General features: G+C 39.3%; 1 protein-coding gene across 3 annotated transcripts in view; it reads right to left on the reverse strand.

Annotated features, from left to right (window-relative positions):
* Positions 1 to 16,651, reverse strand: part of GFPT1 (glutamine--fructose-6-phosphate transaminase 1) — a 72,574-nt gene extending 55,923 nt beyond the window's left edge. For 2 of the 3 annotated variants that reach the window (XM_082643351.1, XM_082643350.1), the window contains exons 1-3: positions 16,473 to 16,651; positions 4,758 to 4,865; positions 2,231 to 2,338 (exon numbers count right to left, since the gene is read on the reverse strand). In XM_082643351.1, the coding sequence (XP_082499477.1) occupies positions 2,231 to 2,338; positions 4,758 to 4,865; positions 16,473 to 16,479 (223 nt within the window). In that variant the 5' untranslated portion in view covers positions 16,480 to 16,651. Of the gene's footprint in view, positions 1 to 2,225; positions 2,339 to 4,757; positions 4,866 to 16,472 lie in introns of those variants that run through there. The other variant, XM_082643352.1, reaches the window with a different exon arrangement.
* Between the last annotated feature and the right edge of the window lie 3,671 nt (positions 16,652 to 20,322).

Raw genomic sequence — 20,322 nt, forward strand, 5'->3', positions numbered from 1 at the left:
CTGGAGCCTGTGCTCCGCAACGGGAGAGGCCACAACAGTGAGAGGCCCGCATACCACAAAAAAAAAAAAAAAGCTACACATGGTCATTCACTATCACATACAACTTATTCCAGGTTGCTTCCAAACTTTGTTGCAGTGCATCTTATTGTCACGTCTCCCTGTCATAGTGTTTCTTTCAAGTACCTGCCCAAGAGTGGAAGTGCCTGGCCACAAGGTATAGGCGTCTCCCATTTAGACATTGCCAGATTGCTCTTCCAAGTGATTCATCAGTTACAAACTCACCAGCACTGTCTGCAGGTGACCCATTCCAGGAAAGGGGTCACTTTCCTGCAGGTGGAGGCACGTTTCAATATGTTGACATTCAAAGATGGTGATTCTGGTCACAGTCTGCCTTTCTAGCCTCCCACTCATCTACCAACAAAGTAGATTAAAAGGACCACCTACGTCCCATCAAACTTGCCTCCCCTATTCTTATCTTTTTCCAAGCTAATCTACTCAGAAGGTCCTCCCTTCTCACCTTCACTGCCCAAATATAATCAGCAGCCATTCCTTACGTATCCCAATTCCTAACTTGTGGGAACTAGCTCTCCCCTGAATCTTAAACCAATCTGTTTGTTCTCTCCTGTAGAACCTACTATAATCAGCCTGGTAAACAGGATGCAGTACATACATTAGACCAAATATTTATAACCACAGTTTTTGAAGTGTAGTTTTTGGGGTGTCTGCTTTACCCCAAGCTAATCTTACCCACAATACATAAAAAATAAGTACTGATTTAATTTGTTAAGCAAGTACAGTTGACCCTTGAACAACACGGGGGGTTAGGGGTGCTGACCCACCAAGCAGTCGAAAATCAGAGTATAACTTATAGTCAGCCCTCTGTGTCCAAGGTTCCACCTCCACGGATTTAACTGACTGTGGATGGTGTAATAATGTAGTATTTACTATTAAAAAAAAAAATTCGCATATAAGTGGACCTGAGCAGTTCAAACACGTGTTGTTCAAGCATCAATTGTACCACAAAGCTAAATGTCTGGCTTATGTGAAAATTAAAAATGACTAAATCCATTGTTCTCCTCTTCCACCTGCACTTCTTTACAATGATAATGAAGGCATCCATTTGAGCAGGTATACAAAAAACCTACTGTTTCCTGGTTTTTTAGAGGTTTTTTTAAAATGTTTTTTCAATCAATCTACTTCAAAGTTTTGTTTTGTTTTCAAGTTTCCTGTGAAAAAATAAAACGTATAAACATAATGTAATGAACTAAATACCGTAAAGTATACCCTCTTTAATGGAACATGTATCTCTGGCAACTACTTTATGCCAGGGAAGTAAGAAAATCATGAGGGAAAAATATGATACCTGATTGTATCAGACCTACTAAAAGGTGCAACATCCAGACTGATTACACATCCAAACTCAGCGTTTAGTCCAAAGTGAAGACAACCACCAAGTGAAGACACATCAATAAGGGCACCACTGAAAATACCTTTTGTCTTATGAAAGGCCCTTCCTCAGGAATGATGGCTACTTCATCTTAGGATATTAAGCTTGCTCTGAACACAATGTACATAATTAAGTTCCTTCCCTAGTTAATATCATTTTTTGAAACTGAGGGATATTAAAACCAGTACAGATAGTATCAAAACTACTTTTCTGGGGCTTCCCTGGTGGCGCAGTGGTTGAGAGTCCGCCTGCCGATGCAGGGGATGCGGGTTCGTGCCCCGGTCTGGGAAGATCCCACATGCCGCGGAGCGGCTAGGCCCGTGAGCCATGGCCGCTGAGCCTGCGCGTCCGGAGCCTGTGCTCCGCAATGGGAGAGGCCACAACAGTGAGAGGCCCGCATACCGCAAAAAAAAAAAAAAAAAAAACTACTTTTCTGGGCTTCCCTGGTGGCACAGTGGTTGAGAGTCCGCCTGCCGATGCAGGGGACATGGGTTCGTGCCCCGGTCCAGGAAGATCCCACATGCCGTGGAGTGGATAGGCCCGTGAATCATAGCCGCTAGGCCTGTGCATCCAGAGCCTGTGCTCCGCAACGGGAGAGGCCACAAAAGTGAGAGGCCCACGTACCACAAAAAAAAAAAAAAAACTACTTTTCTTCCCTCCCTTCAACTTTAAGAATCACTATTCTCAAAATGGGCCCCAAAATATGTGAGGAAAAGTAATTTGGTAGGGAAGGGAGAAGGAAGAAAAGAGGAGGGGGTTCAAAAACCAAACTAAGTACATTACTGTGAACTTCTTCATCCAGCGCCTTAACTTTTCCTTTCTTCTTAATGAGCTGGATTTTGCAGGCATTGGCTTCCCAGTCTTTGTCATTGCCTCCATCAATCCCCACACCTAAATCACCGAAAGGTAGAAAAGCAAGATTTAGAAACTGACTAGTAATCACTGTAAGGCAAAACTTCTAAGGAAAAAAAATTTTTTTTCATCTGATTAGTTCACTTATCAATTCAAAATTTACTGTAAACCTATTATATGTCAACAACCATGGTAGCTGCTAGAGATAAAAATGAAGAAAACTCAGTTCCTGCTCTTAAATTTCTCAATAGTCTATTGAGAAGACAGACAAGGAAAAAAATAATTACAATACAGTGTGGTTTTAATATAATAAAAGTTATGTGGTTATAATAAAAGTACTACAGGTTGCAACTGAAGTACAATGCAGAAACGAAGAAGACGGGCGCTCACTGCAGAAGCAGGGTAAGGAGGGAATGTCAGGGAACACATCTCTCAAGATTCTACTGAAGTCCCTACGTAATTTGAAAAAATTACTCTGAAGGTACTGGAAAAGCACTGAGTAGTTTCAAGCAGAGAAATTACATGGCGAAAAAGTTCAGAAAACTCCCTTTGGAAAGAGTGTAAAGATTGGAGGAGAGAAACAGGAAGAAGAAACCTGCTGTCAGAAGTTACACCTACAGCAAAGCAAAAAATGAGGAAAGCCTGAGCTACACAATGGTCATGAAGAGATGGGTGATACTGAGAAGCAGAACTGACTGCAGGTAACGTGAGAAAGCAGGAGACGTCTGGGACACCTCCCAGGCTCAAAGGACTTGCTGAATGACTGACTGTTGATAAAAGAACACAGAAAGAACAGAGTGAAGAGTGGAGTGAGAAATGGAGCAAATTCAGTTCAATTCTGCACATGCAAAGTCTATAATATTGTGGTTTATCCAGGGAGACATTTCTAGGAGGCAGCTGGAAATACAGGTGTGCAGCACGGGAAATACATCTGGACTGTAAGTCACAACCATACAGGAGGTTAGGACTTCCCTGGTGGTCCAGTGGTTAAGAATCCGCCTTCCAATACAGGGGACGTGGCTCCAACCCCCGGTCGGGGAACTAAGATCCCACAGCAAATAAACCCACCCACCGCAACTAGAGAGAAGCCCGCAACAAAGAGCCCATACTCCTCAACGAAGACCCAACGCGGCCAACATAAAAATTAAAAAAAAAACATTCAGGAGGTTGATGAAGTCAGAGCTCACCCACGAAAATACAAAATAAGAAAAGTGGGCCTATGAAAGTATCTTGAAGAACATTAATATAAGTAATAGGTGGAAGAAAAGAAGCCCCCAAAGCAGACAGAAAATAATCAGCGTGTTAGGAGGAGAATAAGAAGATGCGCTGTCAAAGAAGCTGAGGAAAGAGAATTTTAAGAACAAAGGAGTTGAGGAATTGACTTTCCATTAACTGAGGAAGAGTCATGGAAGATAAATGCCCATTACAACCAGGAATGTTGAGTGTACAGAAAAGAGTTAATATGGCAGGCCCAAGACTGCTGTCTTAGAAAGGCCTGCTTGGTAAAGTTGGCCATTGGCTGGCATCTGTGAACTTGGATTTCAGGAGGGTTCCCACCACAGTAACTGATTAAGTATGGCTTACTGCATCTACACTGTTGGTGCAAACAATGTGGCTTATGCTGAATGTCTGCTTCCCTCTAGGAGCCTGGAATTTTGGCACATGTTAGGAAGAGGGTATCTACATGACCAGCCCCCAGTGACAGTCTTGGGCATTGAGTTACTAATGAGCTTCCCTGGTATACAACATTTCACACATTTTGTCCAACTCACTGGGGGAATTAAGCATATCCTGCATGACTCCACAGGGAGAGAATCCTGAAGCTTATGTCTGCTCTCCTCCAGACTTCACCCCATGCACCTTTTCCTTTTGCTGATTTTGCTTTGTATTCTTTTGTTGTAATAAATCAGAGCCATGAGTACAACTATATGCTGAGTCCTCCTAGGGAATCACTGAAACTGGGGATGGTCTTGGGGACCCCTGATACAGTTAAGGGAAGAAGCTGGAGTACAACATAAAGTTGACAAAAAGTTATTTTTATCTGCTTTGTTGTTTATCTAAGATAGAAGAATCTTGGGCAAGTTCACATGCCAAAAGCATGGAATCCACGGAGAAAAAGAAATTAAAAGTTACAGGAAAGAAAAAAAAATGTACAGAGTAAGGCCTTAAGAACTCTGTTTTATAATGAAAATGCCCCATGTGATTTGTTTTTATAGCAACATTCTTAGCAAAAGAAGATACCAGTAAGAAGCAATATTCTACATAAATGCTAATGCTGCTGAAATTGCATGAACAAACCCTTTAAACATGATAAAAGCCAAAAATTCTTCAGATTTTAGATTTACCAGAAACAACAAAATGAACATTATAAAGAATCAGTAACCTAAAACAAACAAAAAACCCTTTCTATTTATTCAAGAATCATGCAACACCCATAATATTTTTTTAAAGGAAATACCAGCAGAATCATATCCTCTGTACTCCAGTCTCTGCAGGCCTTTGATTAGGGTCTCCAAAATTTCTCGTCTCGTGCGAGGAACATGGTAGTTTAAGTAAGCAAATATACCTGCAAATAAACAAATATTTAATAGAAAATTCTAACTAGAGAATCAACTATAACTATGGCATAACTATGACAACAATCTTAATTTTCATAATAATGTCTAAGGTGTGCAAAAATGTGAAGCTACGGTCCATCTTTAAAAAAGAAAGAATCTTCTCTTCAAATTATTCAAAGGCAGTGAAACTTTTTCAAAGCGGAATTTCTTGTAAGTATAAAAGACTGAAGCAAATAAGTCAAAATAAATGTTTAGTTTTTTCAAAGCCGTTTATAAGACTGTTCACTTACCTTCCATCACTGACATTTTAACAACTAAAATTTAATGCTTCAAAACTAACCAACAAATTTGGGGTTTATGGCCTATATACTGAGCATTATTTTTTAAGGAAAACATTTTCTGAACTAAGTATTTTAAGCAATATATGGACCCTCCAAAACTATACAGATGAAATAATTTTTCTTACTTTCAACGACCATGATATCAATATATATTAGGAATAAATAACTTATAAATAGCAATGATGTGAAGAATACTCACAATCTAAATAATTTAATCATAGAGAAAAACGGGCTAAAATATATATATAATCATCGTAGGACAAATGGTTTCTCACTTGTTCACCAGATTAGTAAGGGACAAATAACCATGATACATGTTAAGAACTCTTGAGAATTCACAGAAAAGGAGCAATCATTTGGAAAAGCAAAACTATAAATAAAGGGACTTGCACAACAAGAACTGATCCAGAAGAGCACAGAGGCAGTAGAACCCAGGTAAAGGAAATCCACATTTCAGGAATAGCAGCAAGGACATTGTCTGAGGTCTTCCATGATTGTGCTTTGGCCAGGGTGGATATAGCTAAAATGTATAAAAACTGAAAATCAAAATATAAAGAAATATAAACTCAAGTTGCTTATTTATGAAAGAACTTTCTTTTTTCTTAACTATCTTACACTATAACGCCACTGATTCTTCAGGGGATTAATTCTGTGGGGCAGAACTCTGGAATGACCAGTTTGCATTTCATTTGAAAAGGTATCTTTATCTCTATAAAGAGTTTGGTCTTATCAAAGCATTTCAGCATACAAAAATATCACATAGCTAATATTTGACAAAAAAGCCACCGTAACGTGTATGCTGATCATGATGATGAGTACAGAGCAATTTTCTCAGTCATGCCTTTCAAACAAAAAGGAAATCACATTTTAAAACTAAAATCCAAAACAACCTGAAACAGTTTGAACTTTCCCAAAAAAGGTAGTACAAGGCCAGACTTATAGAAATCCTATATTCATTCATATTTTTAAAAATTATAATTGCAAAGATCTATTAAGTTATCATGCACTGTACAAGCATCTCACTTTTACTGCACCACAACACTGCATGAGGTCTGGAGGTTTTGTTGTTATTGTTGGTCCTTAATAAAGTATCTGTAATATGAAAAAACTAAACCAATAACCCAATTGTAAATCAAACTTTTATGTGTTCTACCCTTTTCCCCCCATGGGTCACTGACCTTTGATAAAGATTAAATGCACACAGAAAACTGTCAGCCCCAAATAAGTATTCTATTAGCTCATTAATGGACAATACACAGAATATAAATATTTTCCCAAAATAAAACTTTAAATGCACTAAAAGAGGAACTTCCCTGGCGGTCCAGTGGTTAAGACTCTGCGCTTCCACTGCAGGGGGCATGGGTTCAATCCCTGGTCAGGGAACTAAGATCCCGTATGCCACGCGATGTGGCCAAAAAGAAAAAAGGAAAAAACAATGTGCTAAAAGAACACCGATTCTCAACTAGTCTACTCTTCATCACTGTGATTAGCATCAGCTAAATAATCTGCTAAAGGAGGATACAATCTAATTCATCTGAAAATCATTAACTAATACAACATATTACATTGTCAAAAACTCTCTGCAGGCTGAGGGCTCTGGAAAGCCTTGAAGACGAAATCCAAATCCCAATAATGCAGCACATCCAGAAAAATTCACTACTAAATCATTTCTCCCTTTTTTTTAAGAAATGTAATTCTTTTTGAGATTTTTTTTAATTGAAGTAATATTGGCTTGAACATTATGTTTCATGTATATAACATTATATTTCTATATACCCCACATACTCTGTTCTGTTTCTACATTCTTGTTTTCTTTTTGGTTTGGTTTGTTCATTTAAAGAAATGTAATTCTGGAATTCCCTGGTGATCCAGTGGTTAGGACTCTGTGCTTTCACTGCCAAGGGCGCAGGTTCAATCCCTGGTTGAGGAACTAAGATCCCACAAGCCTCGCGTCGCAACCAAATAAAAAAAAGAAAAAGTAATTCTGATGGTAAAAGTAATACATTCAGAGAATTAAAGATTAAATAATCAAATACCAATTTTTTAAGCAATTTAAATGCTAATGACAAAAAAACAACTATTTTTAAGACAAGTTATACACTCAACACATTTTTACAAGAAAATTCAGAGTGATGCAATATTAAATTCACTATCTTCAATACATGTAATTCAACAACAGCCTTGAACTTCGATATTATTTCTAACTTCAATCTCCCTGGTTTACATTAGCTTATTGTGTGAATCTTGAGATCCTGAGTACAATTTTATAGGGAAAGAGGTATTCTCTAAACCAGTATCCCTCTCCAAACAAACTTAAATTTTAACTATTTGATAAACTAATAAAATTCACACTAAACATCTGTTAGCTCATAAAAGTTTCTTGTGCTGAAGAAATCCTGCAAATTCTTTAACTCGTGTCCGCGAAGCTTTCCACTATACCACCCAGCCTCAGCTTCCCCTTCTGCGAAATCAATGGGCTTGACTGAGAGATGGTAAAATAAGTTTCACAATAAGTGCCAACAGGTTTTTAATTGGTATTGGCTCTAGAGAGCACCTCTGAGAAGGATTCAGTGGCCCTGTCTCTCATACAGGAGGAAAGCCATGACTGATTAGCAACTTCTGTTACACGGGGAGTCACAGCACAAGGGTCAAATATTTCCTCCCTCTGACATCTGAGGACACCTGCAGTCCCCTCCAGCTTGATGTTCTACGGTTTTTGAGGATTCTTCTTTGATTGCTATAGAGATTGCTATATGCTATGTATTTGGTACTTTTTAATACCTCTACAGACTGTACTCCTCTGGGCCTCAATTCTTTGTTCTGACAGTTACATGATTTGTTCTGTGTACATTGTATTAACAAATTAAAGCTAGAAACCTGGTGGAGGGCCTTAGTATTTTCAGAGTATATCATTAAGAATTAATAAAAGCAAAGTAACATATAAAATATGAGGACATTTTTCTACAAAACATTTTTCTACAAAACATTTTTCTACATTTTCTTATCACACCCAAGATTATGCTCTAGTTCATCTAATACAATGTTCATATATTCACATTTTCCCTATTAACAAAAATAAATGTCTTTTACAGCTGATTTGTTTATTCTAGAATATAATAAAGGATCACAGCTCACATTTGATTGTTATGTCTCCTAAGTCTCTTTGAATCCAGAATGGTCTCCCCTAATGCCCTGTTTTCCTCCAAGACACTGACTTACTGATAAGCCAGGAGCAATTTTCTTGTTGAATTTCTCACCTCTGGCTATGCCTACTTGATTCCACATTGTGTGGTCTAACCAGTTCCTCTATTCCTTGTATTTCCCACAAACTGGAAGAGAAATCTAAAGGCTTGACTGATTTACGTTAAAACTGAGGGAGAAGAATTATTCACAAGTATGTATGTTTTTTATATTGTCTGGTGACTCTCTATTAGTGACGCCAAGATTCATCACTGCTTTAAGGTAAAGACAAACAGATCACTTAGCCTGTGATATTCTGAAAGCATCCTCACAATAGGACTTCAGACATTGAGAGCATTGATTTTAAGACAGTCATATTTTCTTTCTTTGTGGTCCATATATAAATGGTACATCTCCCAATAAGCGGCATCTTAGATTCAGTGAAATACCATATATCAATTCCAATTCAAAACCTGCCTTTTCCTTGACAGACGAAGCACTACTGTTACCAATAATCATTACTGTCATTTATTTTGGTTCACTATTGGAACACAGAAAAGGGGAAGGGGAGGAATTAAGGAAGAAGAAGTAGGAGCAATATTTCTCCTTGCATAACTAGGCAGGAACTAAAAGGAATAGAAGGATGACACATGTAGAGAAATTTTCTCAGATCAAAGTAACAGAGCTGGGAGAAGAAAGTTATCCCTGGTTAGGAAAATGAAAGATAAAGAGGTTGAATCTGTCAGTTTTACAGACCAGCACCTTGAGAGCACAGCTGGCCCACTTGTACAGATTAGTGGGTTATCTGTAATCTTGGGGTAGTTGGGAAAATATAACGGCAAATAATTTGCCAATCAGGCATGCAGGGCATGTTTACAAGGTAGGTATTCATAACTCAAAATGGTGCTTATTAGAGTAGCAATCCCTATTTCAGGTCTTTGATTTGTCTTATAACCTCGCAATAAATAGTTCTGTTTAAGGTAACTACAAGAGACTAAACATCAACTCTCCACCACTCTTCAGTAACTGCTCCAGTAACACAAACAATAGTTGTATGGAGCACAGGAGACTTTCTACTCCCAAAGCAGCTTGTGCTTCCAAAGTACAAATTTTCTTATTAATGTAATACACTTGGAATAACTATCTCCCTACTGAAGCAAGGACGTGCACCTACAGGCATCACTCTCAGAAAACGGCAACTTAAATTCAATGACATAAAAGCACTTATGAACACCTTGCTTAACAAGATATTCAGCCATGATCTAGATCACAGACTTGACACGCCTGGTTAAAAGCCATCTAGCTGTAGGCAAAGACTATTAAACCTTACTGAAATGAAAACTGAATGCAATTTAGCTGACCAATCAAATTATTAATTATTAAATTATTAAAGTTATTATTATTATCAAATTATTATTATTAAAGTTCCTATGTCTGGTTGAATTTATGTTCTTACGAATAAAAAATTTTACTTTTTTTGAGGTATAGTTGACTTGCAATATTATATTAGTTTCAAGAAGAAATTTTGCTTTTACATATTTTTTCACTTGACAACTTCAATATTCTGATGAAACCCTAGACATTGGAATTTATCAATATTAAGTGTTCAAATTCCTTCTTTAAATTTTATACCTTCTGAAATAGAATCCATCTACAACGCTACTTAAGTTTCATTTAAAATTTTTTTCTTATAACCCAAGTTACAAATTATCATCGTTAAAGACTCAAATTACACAAATCCTACAGAATGAACTGTGAAAAATCTCCTTTTTCTACCTCCACACAGGAGATAACCACCATGAATCCCACACACACTGTCCCAATCCTTCGGCTATGAATTTTTCTACATATATGAACTCAGATGTACATGGTTTTAGAGGTTTTGTTTTTTTTTAACACATAAATATGATAATATATATATTGTTCTGTAGTTTTCTCTCTTAAGATGTTGGAGGTCTTTCTATGTCAGTACAACCCATCTTCCCCAGTCTACGGAAGGTTGCATAATAAAAATAGTCCATAATAGATTTCTCATATTTTACCTAGCCATTTACCTATTTACTGAGGTTTTTCTAACTCTTTGTAATTATAAACAATTCTGCAATTAAGGTTATACACACCAACTATACACTTGCCATAAAACATAGTCAATACTATAATTATAGAGGCACATCCTACAGGTAAGATTCCTTTAAAAGAAGAAATATTTGAGATAACATTTCCTACAACCCTAAAAACACAAAGAAAAAGTTATATGGAGTGACACATGAGAAATTTCAATTATTTGTGTGTTTTTTAATTGTTCAAAATCTTTTTCCTATTTACAAAATGCTGGTTCAAGTGTCTCCTACTTTGTTGTAAAGACATGGGGCCACTGGAAGGAGCTCTGTAACACTTCTCTCTTGCATATTTAACATCCTGGAACTCAAAGCACTGTTTAAACACTGACATCTCTAATTATACACTCCCTCACAGTCTACCTATATCATCATCTTTCCCAAGAAAAAGCATGCACTTTCTGCTCACACACCTTTAAACATTCCATCTCTCCCACTTCTCTCTGATCAATCACATCAGACCACAATTTTTCTTCATGCTGCCAAGCCAGCCCCTCTGGGCCCATTATACTCTCACCACTGTGGCCCTGAGCACCCCTATAGTGAAGTCCATCCATTTCAGGTCATCCATTTATCTCAGGTCCACTTTCATGGGGGCCCTCCCAACTGCTGACCAATCCTGCTAATTCACTGCTTGTCTAAATTTTACACTTCCCCCAGATATTATTCTAAAGTCTAGAATCTAGACTACTCTCAAACCCCCATTTCTCTCTTCCCAGCCTCTTTCTCATTTTCGGTAGATTCTTCCTTTATAGAATTGAAGCCTTCTTCTTCATCTTAACAGTATAATACCCTATAAGCCTATCCTTCCTTATAGACTGAAAATAGAGAAACATATTCCTCACATATTCCCTGAACCAGCCTCTCCTGCTTGTAACTCTTGGTAAGAGATTCCAATTTTGTAAATATAGAACTTTTTGTTAACATCAAAATATTTTGAGGATCCTACACAATAGAGGGTTGAATTTTTATTATCCAATGATCTAGATCAACTTTTAGTCAATTTAGAGACAATGCTCAGAGTATGAATCAATCAATGACCACCTGGTATTAATTTCACAGCTTACACATCAGGAACTCAACTTTTCAACTCTACCAGGGACCTCAGTTTCACAATACTCTCTCTTTTGTTGGTATACATGCTCTCCTCAACACAAACTCAAATCCTTCTGCCTTCATATATGCAACTTCTCTAACGATTTCTTTATAGCTAAATGCAATTAACTTGTCTCTGCAATATTAAACATGAATGACCTTTTTCTACTCTTGCAGACTGTCCAACGCAATATACCACTTTGGAACTCTTCTGCCTCTAACCACTATTCTTTGGCCTCTTTTCCTGGCACTGTTATTTCTTCTTTCAAACCCACTAGCAGTAGTTCTCAATTTATTTCTGACTCCATTCACTGTTGGGTAGAATGTGCCATCAGTGGTATCTCTCACATTGCACTAGTTCTCTACCAGCTGGCAGCATTCCTCAGCTAAGAGTCCTATCCTATCATCCGGAACATTCTTGGCCTAACCAGTCTCAGAATGTCTATTCATTCCACTTGTAGTCTAGAACATGGCAATGGACAAGGACTGTGTATTATTGCCCGCACCTGTTATATGTGTAGTCACTGTTTCCTCCAATCAGACAGCAATTCCCTGAAGGCAATTCCTTTGTTTTAGTCATCTCTCCAAAAGGCAGAGTGCCAAGTACAAAGTGATCATTTCAAATTATCTTCGTTATTTTTTCTTTTATCAATATTTTTTATTGAAGTATAGTTGACTTACAATGTTGTGTTAATTTCTGTTGTACACAAAGTGATTCTGTTTCATGTATGTATATATCTATAATATGTATATATTATAGATATAATATCTATATATTATAGATATAATATCTTCTAACACTTTCTAGGTACCTAAAATGTACAGTCAAAAATTCCCAAACCGGGCCTCCCTGGTGGCGCAGTGGTTGGGAGTCCGCCTGCCGATGCATGGGACACGGGTTCGTGCCCCGGTCCGGGAAGATCCCACATGCAGCGGAGCGGCTGGGCCAGTGAGCCATGGCCGCTGAGCCTGCGGGTTCGGAGCCTGTGCTCTGCAACAGGAGAGGCCACAACAGTGAGAGGCCAGCATACCGCAAAAAAAAAAAAAAAAAAAAAAAAAAAAAACTAAAAATAGAACTACCATACAACCCAGCAATCCCACTACTGGGCATATACCCTGAGAAAACCATAATTCAAAAAGAGTCATGTACCGAAATGTTCACTGCAGCTCTATTTACAATAGCCAGGACATGGAAGCAACCTAAGTGTCCATCAACAGATGAATAGATAAAGAAGATGTGGCACATATATACAATGAAATATTACTCAGCCATAAAAGGAAATGAAATTGAGTTATTTGTAGTGAAGTGGATGGACCTAGAGTCTGTCATACAGAGTGAAGTCAGAAAGAGAAAAACAAATACCGTATGCTAACGGATATATATGGAATCTAAAAAAAACAAAAAAATGGTACTGATGAACCTAGTTGCAGGGCAGGAATAAAGATGTAGACATAGAGAATGGACTTGAGGACATGGGGTGGGAGGGGGAAGCTGGGGCGAAGTGAGAGTAGCATCGACATATATACACTACCAAATGTAAAATAATTAGCTAGTGGGAAGCAGCAGCATAGCAGAGGGAGATCAGCTCGGTGCTTTGCGATGACCTAGAGGGGTGGGGTAGGGAGGATGGGAGGGAGGCTCAAGAGGAAGTGGATATGAGGACATGTGTATGCATATGGCTGATTCACTTTGGTGTACAACAGAAACTAACACAGTATTGTGAAGCAATTATACTCCAATAAAGATTGAAAAAAAAAAAAACAAAAAACTCTTTCCCACCTTCTACTGCTCATTACCAGGACCTATTAACTTTCCCCTTTCCAGGGAACACAACTGAGGAAATGCTCATTAAGCAATAATTCTTTTCTTTCACAACTACTTTATACCCAGTATGATTTCTAAGAATATGTTAACACTAATAGTTTTATGATTTATCCTAGAAACCAGTCTTAGCATCCCTCAACTAGCCCCAAAGCTATTACACAGTATACTTACAAAAAAAATTTTAAGGATTCATTTCAGGATATTTTTTAATTGCAGCTCTCCTACTGTTTTTAAATATTATCTCATTTACAAAAATATCATTTATATACACCATTGGACCAGAGGGGTATAATCCCACATTTATAAAAAACAGCAAAATCTGTTAAGAGCTGTGTGTAACTTAAGTGAATTGACACTCTCTCACTGAAGCCAAAGGTAAAACAGATTAAAAAGGACAAAGTATTCCAAAGAACCAAGAATAAGAGGAAGACAAAATAAATTTAAAAAATAGATACACTATTTTTCTCTGGAAAATTCATAATGCTTACTAGCACATTAAAAGTTCCAAAAACTCCTGCAATTAAAAAAAAAAAAAGCCAGCTCAACACTGTTCAGTCTGTGGCTTCTCAAATTTATTTGACCATAAAATCTTTTTTTCCCCCTCAGTAAGATATTAACATCCCGATACAACCTGATATCTATAGTAACAGTTTTATCAGTATTTCTGATTGGAAAAAGCTATCAAAAAGAATTGTTAGCCCTCATTCTTCTGCTTCAACATTCTGCAATGTTGAAAAGAAATCTTTTAGAAAAACTTGAACCAGCAGCAGGTAATCAGAAAGTAAATCTCTAAATTCTCCCATCTAATCTCATTCCCACTCAATTTCTCTGCCTAGAAATTTTATGTCAATAATTAAGATGTGGGAGGAAAATAAGGACAAACCTTTGTCTTCTTAACAGTTAACTTTCAGAATTTACATTAAAGAGGAGAGAAATTCTGGACCCTATTCCTGGAATCATGTAAAACTGGTCTAGGTTAAACGCAGGACCTTAGAAATGCCTCAAATACTAGTTCTTTTTTTTTTTTTTAACGTCTTTATTGGCGTATAATTGCTTTACAATGGTGTGTTAGTTTCTGCTTTATAACAACGTGAATCAGTTATACATATACATATGTTCCCATAACTAGTTCTTTATTTCTTATTTATCACCTGTCTGTTTCCTCAGCAGCATAACATGGTGGAATGGGGCTGATGACTCTGTGAAAACGCGTAACAACTAATCTCCACCCTAAAAGCCTCACCCTTATCTGAACCTTTTCTAAACCAGATCTGATTTTTTCTTTTATAGTACTGTACTTTGACTTCTGTTTTTCCTGGAACACGATAAAGAAATGATCTGCAACCGGAAAGCCAGGTACTTGACTAGGTGCACACCTCATCACTCAGTAACAGTTAATTACCAAACAAGCATACTGGGGACTGCAAATTCATTACCTCACAGCTCCAAACTAAATTATGTCTTTTGCAAAACCACTCTACTACCTAGACACTGCAAAAGTGTAACTGATTCTAAAGTCAGCTCTACCACTAATAATTTCAGCAAGCTGTTTATAATGGTTTCTGTTTTTGTACGCTTTTTTAAAAATCTACTCTAAATTTAAACTTGCTCATCCTTTCAGAAGCTGAAATTAATATAAAGTTAAATACAAGAAAAATAGACACTAATGAGTACAAGCTACTCCTGCTCAGTTCCTCTTGCAAAAGGCTACAAAGAATGTTTCCCAGGTAGCTTCAATTCTATTACAATCATACTTCCCTGGTGGCGCAGTGATTAAGAATCCACCTGCCAATGCAGGGGACACGGGTTCAAGCCCTGGTCCGGGAAGATCCCACATGCCGCGGAGCAACTAAGCCTGTCCGCCACAACTACTAAGCCTGCGCTCTAGAGCCCGGGAGCCACAGCTACTGAGCCCGCGTGCTGCAACTACTGAAGCCCGCGTGCTGCAATTACTGAAGCTCGCGCGCCTAGAGCCTGTGCTCGTCAACAAGAGAAGCCACCGCAATGAGAAGCCTGCGCATTACAACAAAGAGTAGCCCGCGATCGCCGCAACTAGAGAAAGCCCGCGCTCAGCAACAAAGACCCACCACAGCCAAAAATAAATAAATAAAATAAATAAAAATTTTTTTAAAAGTGTTCTTTCTTCCAGGGGTAAGGTCAGTTGTAAATTTCAATAAGGAAGGTAAGAATTCAATTCTTTTTATTGACAATAGCCAAGTTAATACGAATTTTAGAGCATATCAGTCATTTCAGATATAATTCTGACAATTACAACTTTAACTCACACTTTTATCTAATTATTAAAACGACTAAGTCTCAAAACATGGACTAAAAGGGCCTAACTTTATGTTTTAACTGTTCTAGGTAAAACATTCATTAAATGTAGACCAATATTTCTCATAAGTAAGTGTTTCAAATGGGTGCACATGCAAATAATAAATGATGTACGATCTCTCTCCACGGTCACTTCCAGGCCCATTCACCAAGGCATTGATTAGCAATGGCTTCTGTTGAGATGGGGGGAGGAAATAACATCATATGAAATGTCATTGTCGTAGCTCTAGCTGTAGTTCTATTTTCTGCTGGGCGTGTCCGAAAGAAAGCAACTAAAATTAAATGTTTTTTAAAATGTAAATCCTGGAAGAATGCGAGATAAATTCAAGAGACCTCACCTGATGTTCCACAGGTTGCCTCCCTCACCTGCTGGACTCTTTTGAAGTCACTCCCCTCCACCCCTCAGTTCCCTCAGCCCTCGCTCCTTTTCCAACTCAGTGCTCTTCGCTCCTGGTTCCCTTCTTGGCTCAAAGCCTCCTTCGGCACCCCCAGATCCCTTCTAGGGCCCGCCCTCCTCTCAGGTGCCCTCCTAGGTCCCCGCTCCAGATCCCAGAGGCCGGCCCCCGCCCCCAGCACCCGCAGGCACCGCGGGACACCCCCCGCCCAACACCCAGACTTCGCACCCTCCACACTCCCGCTCCCGCCGGCTCCACCGGACCCAGCGACGCCCGCACCGCACCCCAGCACCGCCCGCAACACGCCCCCCGCCCGCGGCCCCCTTACCGCACATGATGCAGGAGGCACGGCCTGCAGGGCAAGCGGCGAGCGGCTGGCGAGTTCGGGAGAGCACACGAGCCTTTTGGGCGGTCAGCGGGCTTGGGGGCCAGTGGGGCGCCGACACTACTCCCTCACGGATGCAACGGCCGAGGCAACGAAAGCCGTCCCGTCCTCCCGGGCTTGCCAGCAACTGCCGCTGGGCCCCGCCCCCCGGCGCGCACCGCGCCGCCGCCGCCACCGCCCGCAGGTCCCATTGGGCCGCGTCCGCGCCGCTCAAGCGCAGGTCCCGCCTCCCCGCACCGCCCCGCCCCGCACCGCCCCCGAGCCCACGCAGGCGCTGGCCTGCTGGCGGCTGAGACGTGGCACCGGCTCGCGGCCGCATCCGCTTGAGGTTCCTGGAGCGGCCCGACCCAGGGGCGCGCAGCGGGAGGCACTGCTCTGCGGGAGGGAACGAACTCGACGGCTGGCAGGGAACGATGGAGAGATTAGCAAAGAGGATGGAATTGTTACCAAAGCAAATAGCGTTGGGGCACGCGCCTAATGCAGTCCAAGGCCCCAAGCTCCGACGCCCCACCAAGCGGGGAGAGAGGAGGGAGAAGGAAGGATACCTGATCCTAGGGGACAAACAAACAAGTCAGGGTGGAAAGAGGACATAGGTTGTAGAAAAACTGGAAAGAATTGAGTGAGGTGAGGGAAGAGAGGTACCAATCAGGTCTGGCCAGTCTTTCTGGTGACAGCGATTCAGTTCCCGACTTTAGCTCTAAGTCAGATTCTTGGCCTCGAAAGCTCTCTGCTCCCCATTCCCACCCCCATCCATTGCCTCCATAACCCCCCGTTTTTTGCAGAGGGGGAGGGGGTCGAATGTAAGGCTCAACTATCCAACACTAGGCGCCTGGGCTTAAGAAACTCTGCTGGCCCATACTTCTGATGGCCCACGTCTCAGACAGTAAAAATTGCCTGGATTTGACAGCCTTACATTGGACTCATGAACTATTAATCCTATGAATTAATGCACAAGTCCTGCCAAGAGAGACTTAATCAGAGAGAGATGATGTTTCTGAAAATTTATTACCTGAGCATTTGCTTTAAGAAGATTTAAATGCTATTTTTAGTCAAATGTAGATGGTTATTATAACGCTATTAATGGCCCAAGACTAGAATCAAATAAAACTTGCCTGACGTACAGAACATTGCATGGTCTTCTGATCCCAGATGTCTGGTCTTACCTCACACTACTGCTCTCTTCCTACTCCACCTTTCAGCCGTTTACACTCTAACAACCCTGAACAGGTAGTTTCCCAACGGGTCCAACGTTCTCAAATCTTTTGCACATATTGGTTACTCTTTGGGGAATCCCCACCCCATCTCTGCTTAAATGCTACTTCTTGGGGGAAACCCCTTTTGTCTTCCCCCCGAGAGGCTGGAGGACAGCCATTAACCTCTCATTCTTTGAGCTGCCTCCTTTAAAGCAATATGCTTCAATATTTTATGATTTTTTAATATGTTTCCCTACAAAGCTAAGTTCCTTGAGAGTAGAACAAGTCTTTGCATACCCAACACCTGGTATAAACCCTAGCACAAAGTAAGGGATCAAAAATGTTTTTGAAGGAGTGAAAAAAGTCATATGTTCTTAGCAGAATTGACTTTCTATGGCTGGTTATCTGATCAAATGAGCAAAGGACTTTTCAGCTTTTCTTAGAGGGAAAAAGATGCCATTTTAGCATGTGTTTGGAAGAGATGAAAACGCTAATTCAAAAAGATATACGCACCCCAATGTTCAAAGCAGCACTATTTACAATAGCCAAAGCATGGAAGCAACCTAAATGTCCGTCGACAGATGCATGGATAAAGATGTGGTATATACATATACAATGGAATACTACTCAGCCATAAAAAAGAATGAAAAAAGGCCATTTGCAGCAACATGGATAGTCCTACAGATTACCAAACTAAGTGAAGTCAGACAAAGACAAATATCACGTGATATCACTTATATGTGGAATCTAAAAAAATGATATAAATGACCTTATTTACAAAACAGAAATAGACTCACAGACAGAAAACAGCCTATGGTTACCAAAGGGGAAATGGGGGGAGGGATAAATTAGGATTTAGGGATTAACATATACACACTACTATATATAAAATAGATAACCAACAAGGACCTACTGTATGGCACAGGGGACTATATTCAATAACTTGTAATGACCTATAATAGAAAAGAATCTGAAAAAGAATATACATATAAAACTGAATATACATATAAAACTGAATCACTTTGCTGTACACCTGAAACTAACACAACATTGTAAATCAACTATACGTCAATAAAAAGTTGTTTGTTTTCAAAAAAAAGAGAGAAAGAAAAAGATGCCCTTTTATAAGTGTCCTGAAAGAAAGGAAAATGTCACATTTAACTAATGAAAGTACTCACCTGAAAACCCTTTAATATTTCAGGCCCTTAAACAGGTTCCTAAATTACCCAGAGCAAAGTTAAAAAACAGTGAACTGTTTGTTACTACACAACACATTTTTTAATTCAAGAGGCAAAAAAAAGTGTGTGTGTATGTATTAGCCTCAGAACCCTCATCTAAGAGGTTCTGGTAGAACCTTAGTGATATCGCCAAGGAGTGAAGGTATGATTCCAAAGTTTGAACAATACCTTTGTGCATCACCAGCAAACTTGTTGATGGAACAAAGAAAATGTTAGTGGTATCACCAAAGTGCTCATGCTCAAACTATAATAATCTATGAACCCTTACTTTCCTCTTCTGCTTTCTACTCCATCATGACTATCAATTTGTCTTGTCCACCTCCATTCTACAGCTATTTCAGAAGGTGCTTATGCACCAGTTTCAAGGAAGAAACTCTGAAGGTCAATATTTTCCCAGCCCAACCTTGAACAACCTCACCAACCCACTGCAACAAAGAGCCTTTGTAAACATGTGCCAATCAAGACACTGATACGGAAGAACTTTGTCTGACCCCCACCTATACATAGCTTTGCTTTAGCTGGACCTTTGGGGATAAGGGCTGGAGGAGAAGAAAATAAATGTCCTATGAAGGAAAGGAGACATCTGGGTCTAATTCAAACATCCAAGGAAATGGAAAAGATTTTCTCTCCTGAACAAAAGTTCTGAACTAAAAATAATAATAATAATAATGATGGTAACGGGGTGTAATTCATTGTCTTTTTATGGAAGTCCATTTCCCTGTTCATGGGATTAGTCCTGTTGAATATGATGGTTCTCAGCCTTCTCTTTGCCATGCAGCCTGAAGGCCATCAGGGATTTCATTGCCATTGCTAAAGAAATGAAGAACCATAATTGAAATAGCTTTATAAGATTTTTAAATGCCCCCATATTTGTGATTTTTGTTATCCCTTATCTGGATTACAATAATAAGTATTGATAGCAATAAAATTATAAAAATTAAAAAGGCCGCGGTACAAACTTCCAGTTATAAAATAAGTAAGTCCTGGGGATGTAATGTACAGGATGATGACTATAATTAATGATACTGTATTGCATATATGAAAGTTGCTAAGAGAGTAGATCTTAAAAGCTCTCCTCACAAGGGAAAAAATTTTTAACTATGTGTGGTGATGGATGTTAACTAGACTTATTGTGGTGATCATTTTGCAATATATAGATCAATCATGTTGTACACCTGAAACTAATATAATGTTATATGTCAATTATACCTCAACATTTTAAAAGCCCTGTGCATTACAAGAATATGGGAAGCAGGGGCATATATATCCCACTTCTTATGGAGTTATATGGAGAAGTGTACTTCAGTGGACAGAGAAGATGGTAGCAAGTGTCAAAGGAAAAAGAAGTAGGTTGAGCCACGA

Source organism: Mesoplodon mirus (assembly GCF_964341445.2).
Source record: "Mesoplodon mirus genome assembly, chromosome: 14".
Classification (NCBI taxonomy): Eukaryota; Metazoa; Chordata; class Mammalia; order Artiodactyla; family Ziphiidae; genus Mesoplodon; species Mesoplodon mirus.